General features: G+C 39.2%; 1 protein-coding gene across 1 annotated transcript in view; it reads right to left on the bottom strand.

Annotated features, from left to right (window-relative positions):
* Window positions 1-6,323, bottom strand: part of LOC116399000 (immunoglobulin superfamily DCC subclass member 3) — a 24,272-nt gene continuing 17,949 nt past the window's right edge. Inside the window, exons 9-14 of the mRNA XM_031875805.1 lie at window positions 6,106-6,270; window positions 5,102-5,290; window positions 2,411-2,524; window positions 1,567-1,693; window positions 1,208-1,322; window positions 1-75 (exon numbers count right to left, since the gene is read on the bottom strand). Coding sequence (XP_031731665.1) covers window positions 1-75; window positions 1,208-1,322; window positions 1,567-1,693; window positions 2,411-2,524; window positions 5,102-5,290; window positions 6,106-6,270 — 785 coding nt within the window. The remainder of the gene's footprint in view (window positions 76-1,207; window positions 1,323-1,566; window positions 1,694-2,410; window positions 2,525-5,101; window positions 5,291-6,105; window positions 6,271-6,323) is intronic.

A 6,323-nucleotide genomic window follows, 5' to 3' on the forward strand; every position in this document is an offset into this window, starting at 1 on the left:
TTAGCCAGTGTCCGTGCCAGGCAAAGCTGACAAGTGCTGCTCAATGACAACCTGGTACTGCGCTGGACAGACCACCTGCTCACAGCAAGAACAGGACAGGAAGAGACAAAAGAGAAGAAAGACAAGGAATCAGATATCATTGAAATATGGCAGTATTTATGACATACACAAGCAGTGCACCGAAGTACCACTGGAGTTAACCATGTCTGTCCACTATGTCACAATGAGACTATTAAACAATTCTATCATTCATCTGTGAAGCCTAGTTTACTCACCATAAAGTCTGTGTTTCTAGGAGCTCTGTTATTCTCAGCTATTCCTGACCTTAGACGTCACTTTAACAATATCTTACTGAGATTTTCATATTTTGTTTTAACCCTTATGCATCTAGTGACATTTTTGGCATTTTTATTGTGCTAATGTATATGACATACCTTTTCCCCCCGAATTTTGGAAGTTCAACCGTAGCTCCTATAATGAGTCTCTAATAAACTGTGTAGCCAAAATACAGACACTGAGTCCCTTGAGGACAAACATGTCCAAAACCAATTAAAACCCCAATTGTATGGCCATTACAGTATGAAAGCATGTGTTCTATTATATCAGGCTGTAAATCTGAGCCCTGGCTTCTAAACGGTACTTATTGTAAGTCTCTTTGGATAAAAGCGTCTGCTAAACGTCTGTAATGTAATGTAATGTAATGTAATGTACTTTTTACTATTTCCCAACAGGGTTGAGCCGTTTTCTCATGTGTGCCCTGTGGGGCGAATGCATGCGATTTCCCTGGTTGCTGTATTAGGACTGCATCTCTTCATGCAATGTATCAAAATCAGTGTTTATGCTTATCATTGACATCATTCACTATACTATGTACTAAAAACATTTAGTATATAGGAAGTCATTCTTTAATTCTCTCATAACAAATAGCAATGGCATAATGTAAAGAAACTGGCATTTGAAGGGTTCATTTATATTGGGTAGTTATGATCAGGACCAAAGTTGGTTAAAAGATTTAACTCAGGGAAAGTGGAAAATAAATATGAATTCTTAATTTTTGGGCAGTCTATTGATGCACATTTTTGTCCTCCAGTGCCATTAGAGCATAATGTTTGTTTCATGTCGCTACACTAAAACAAAGACCTGAAGGTGTAATGAAACTGTACTTAATAAAGGAAGACTGTGCCCAGCATAACGTGAGAGCGAGTACCTGAGGTGCTGACTCCCCACTGGGCCGGTTTGCTCCATCTTTAAGGATGCCGTTGTGTCCCGTGTTGTCTCTCGGTACGGACCAGCTGTCCTGAGTCCCTTTACTGCAAAACAGACTGCAAACAGATTGCAGCTATGAGTACACATTCTGCATAACCTCACATTAGCATAGCTGAAGAATAATTCATGAAGGTGCAGCATTTTCAAGAAGCCAGTCCAACTGATCAATGAAGACACCTGGTCCAGGTTTGCATATGACAGTAAACATGATGCATAGCTCATTGGATAATAACTAAACAAGAATGATCGATAGTGTATAAATACATAGTAAAAAAGGATGAATGGTGTGTTGGCACTTACCTGCGACGGTATCCGAACATGAGGAAGAGAACACAGAAGATGATGCAGGCGGTGCCTATATGGATGCCAATGATGATGCTGCCAAGAGAGGCCTCTCCGTCCCTGCACTGACACAGACTGTCCCCTCCTGGAAACAAACCAGCACTAATGAGGAACATCCTTCCATCATACGGGGAAAAGCCTGAGACTCAGCCACATTTCACATATAGAAATGCTCCATTTTTTGTCCTATTGCTGATATTATAGTCTTAAGGCAAAGGTCAGACGGTCCAAATGATTCATTGAATTGAGCATTGCAGTCTGGTGGTCCTTTGGATATTTGCTTGCAGCCATTTCAGTGTGAAAACTTTCTGTCTAGCAGCCAATAGAACTTTAAAGAGTTATTCCTCCTATGCCATGAATTTTTGGGGGGATTCTGCCCAGGCATAATGTGTCAAAAGAGCAATCACCTTCCAAATGTCTTTATGAGGTTGAGCTCAGAAATATGAAGATGATCAGCGATTTCTACTTTGTAGAACCGGAACATTAGATTATGTTCTTCCAACAGAACTCTCAATAGTAGCTCGAGTTTTCTGACTTTTACGTCTTGTCTGATTCACTCTCACATTTTCTTTTGATATAGACAAATCGTGTATTATTAATTGGAATATTAGACATTTGTTGACTCATATCTTATAGGCTTATGCATCTAATGATATATTAAGTAAAATAGCTTCATTAAGATAGTCTATTCATATTATTAATGAAGGTTTATGCTGTGTTTAGGTTGTAAATTAGTTCATATGTTTGCACTCTTCCGCAGCCTTCACAGGTGTCAGGGGACCCGGTCTGTGATCATACTCACCAGTGGCTTGGTCACTCACGCCTTCCTCTGCCAGCGACACCAGTCTCTTGGAGCAGTCACTCTCCCCGTTGCCATTGTAGGCCACCAGCTTCACTTCATACACTGCACCGGATTCTGAAACAGAGTCAGTCAGGAGTTTGAAACCATGTTTTTAAAAGGGAATGATTTGTGTCATAACTTGAAGCATGTCAGAGGATGTGTGTTGTGTTTTAGCACCATCATACTCAGCTACCTACAAACCTACACAGTGCCTATTGTATTGGTAATGCACATCCTACAGATCAGTGAGAATATTGGATTAACTGCAGACCATTATTAAATCATCTACTGTAATTCATTTGAATCTCACATTGTATTAAGCAATGTGAGAATCCGACAAAAGCTCACTGTGTCTGTTTTATACCACATCACATCTTCTGTTCCTGTGTTACGTCTAACTCTCCTCATCCTCATGTCCTCTTGGCTTTCTGGATCTTACAATCTCCTTGTCTTAGGCCAAGAGAACCCTTTCAGGCTACTGCTGATTGTATTTATGCTGTGAATTGAACTGGCTCAGTTAGTGGCACCACCCATTCTATAGTAAATGGTCATCGGCATCGATTTGTTAGAATGCAGAGTGTACGCTGCCTGTTGGGACTAATCCATGATGTGCCGTTGAGCCATGCGGCCGCACTTCTAACTGCAATCACACCCAGTGCTGTTAGATGATGAACTCAAGAGGTAATACTCATGTGACACATGAAACATGATTATGATTGACAGAGCGTGTGTTCAGTGAATTGTCCACAGTGTGGACAGCAGCTGTCGGGTTGACTGATGATAGACAGACTCTGTAGGCTCCATCTGTCAATAACCTTCTAGTCTGAACCGGGAGACATTCTTTCATGGTCATGACTTCTTTTCACTTCATAGAGTTTACTTTAAGAAATAAGATCAACTTGTGATGTACCAAATGCTAAAGTGCTCATACTTTATTTTCCATGTAGTTCCTAATGGTTTCCTCAGAAATTGGAAAGATTTTTTGGAAAAGCAATGACTTTGCCACTAATTACTAATAACTGTTACGTTCTGAGACAGTACGTTGAGTTGAGATTCTGAGCACTTCTTGATTTCCAGAACAATTTGAAAGAACTGCTCTGACTCAAACCAAAGCATTATATCATTAATTTATTATTGAATTTATTAATTCCACCGTTAAAGAGATTTAGGTAACACTTTCTATGACGCCCATATCTATAATGCAATACAAATACTTTCATATAGCATATTCTTACATTTAGTACTGCATAATTATAGTTATAAGCACTCATGAATGTTCATAATGATTTGTAACTATAATCACAACACATTATAAAGTATTTTATAATTACTAATAACACCAAATAGCATAATACTTCTTCATTGCTGGTCACCCATATGTAATACATTTAATAACTTTAATAATGCATTATAATGTAATTATAAGTTACTACATTTTTTACTAACTAAGTCGTTAGTAAAGTAAAAAGTATTCGTACAAGTTGTTGTGGATTATTCTTATAGATAGCATAGATTTAATATATTTGATATTTTTCACTTTACTTAAAGCAAACAATGAGCACGTATATCATGATACTTGACTTTGTAATTCATTATAATATGCTTCATAATGTGTTATGATTATTGCTATAATGCATTATCGATATTTATGAGTGCTTCTAACTATGATTATACCGTGTTAAGATGTGTTACATATATGTTTATGATGCATTATAGACATAGACACTGTTACATGTTCAGCTGACTTAAGACTCTCTACTTTTATTGTTATATATTATTATATATATATATATATATATATATATATATATATATATATATACGTACTGTCAGTATTTAGTTACAATTAATCAAATTCAGTGCTGCTGTTGATTTGTCACCTTGGTAGGTTCACCTTTGACACTGTCACCAGCAGAAAGAGACCTTTAGATAATATATGTAAAATTGTAAAAGAAAACTCTATATCGGAATATGACTGTTGATTATGTACACAATACACACACCACCCATACCAGGGTGTAAGTGATTCTTTTCAAATTTTGTAAATTAGTTTTTCAGGAGAGGTGTTAAGTTGAAACAGAATCAAACAACAGGAGAAGGCCGATGTCTCAGTGCAGCTGATGTCTCAGATTCAAATTCCATCATTTTGTCTAGTAGGTTGGGAAGATAAGTGTGTTGTTATGGTTACAGGCATTACAGGTGTCACTATGTAACTGATGTGGGGCGAAGACAGAGGCTTCTGTTCAGACATCTTGGTATAATGTGGGAATATTTATGGTTTATTCTATTCATTTCTTTTTCATTCCATCAGCAACTCTTCTACTTTGTTCATGCTGACCTGCTGTATAGTTCACTGATTCATGTGGTTTTCACTTAATTTCCATGTAACTAGGACAGTTAGCCACCATGAACAAAAACATGGCAAGATTTCATTTTCACACATTGTTAGGGTGATGGTTGGGATTAGAATGTGTCAGCTGCAGCAAAGGAAGCAATGTTTGTACCCAGCCTTGGAGAAAGCCCTGTCTGAGAGACAAAACTGAGGACCTCTTAGCTCCTGAAGCACACACACACACACACACGCACACACACACGCACACGTACACACACACACACACACACACACACACACACACACACAGACAGACTCACCCAGCTTAGAGATGGTGTGGGCATTGATGTGAGAGGGCAGCTGGATGGGCCTCTGGAAGTCGGCATGGGGGACCCTGCGGTAGGACAGCCTGAAGCCCTCAGCCTTGCCGGCCTTACTGGGGAGCTCCCAGAGCACCTGCACGGCGCTGGAGTTCACCACTTTGGTGAAGAAGGTGGGAGGGGTCGGCACTGGAGAGCGGAGACAGAAAGAGACAAGCTGATATAGACGAGACAAAAAAAAAGAGATAATGAGAACAGAGCAGGTTTGGTTGAGAACTGTGGTCAGCAGCAGCTGACAGGAAGTGGATTCAGCTCAACAAAGACACGGGAATATAAAAGAGCACAGATCAGCCAACAAAAGTAAAGAAACATTAATAAGACTTATGAAGGAACCCATTGAGGGATGGCATTTTTCATTTTATACCAGAGCAATTTTAATTTACCAGTTAGTGATGTTATTGCATAAATAGACTCATAAACTTGTACTAAATGTACTATTTATATATGGAAGCTGCTCATTTCTCTTAATTTTATTGGATCTCTGGTTACATAATGTGCTCTTTAAACATCAGCTGGAACTCACAAAAGATTTAGTGTACACCACTTGGTTTAATAAAAAACGTTTTTATACCTCTTAAGCACACATCTTTTCTTCAGAAACATGTAATGTGTGTACGTTTTTGCACTGTGACTCATTTGACTGCCCCACAACATCATGTGATGCATGAGTCATCTGTGTAAACATGTACTATGGAGCATCTCGGGATGTTTCAGTTGTCTTGTATCTAGATTCTTTTGTTTTCAACATGACTTCTCTAGCTTGTCTAATGTCTAATACTGGACTTTGGAATCTTATATTATTCTCACTGATCTTCTCTTTTCTCTCATCTTTTGGATTATGACCAATATGATTCACTGTGGTGTAGAAGTGAATAACCAACATGAATAAGGAAGCAGAGCAGGAATGAACCCCCCACGGTTCCTTCAGTGTTTCATGCTCTTACCGCCCCCTAGTGTTGTAGTCACCACAGTGTGGGACTGCTGGCTGGCTCCCAGAGGAGAGTATGCCTTCAGGTAGAGGGAGTAGGTGGTAGCTGGTTCCAGGTTGGTCACATCATGCTGGAAGGTACCTTTACTGATGGCTTCCTGCAGCTCCACACTGTCAGGCTCTGAATCACACACACACACACACACACACACACACACACACACACACACACAC

The sequence above is a fragment of the Anarrhichthys ocellatus genome, unplaced genomic scaffold, assembly GCF_004355925.1.
Source record: "Anarrhichthys ocellatus isolate YVR2014 unplaced genomic scaffold, GSC_Weel_1.0 scaffold96, whole genome shotgun sequence".
In the NCBI taxonomy this organism is placed as follows: Eukaryota; Metazoa; Chordata; class Actinopteri; order Perciformes; family Anarhichadidae; genus Anarrhichthys; species Anarrhichthys ocellatus.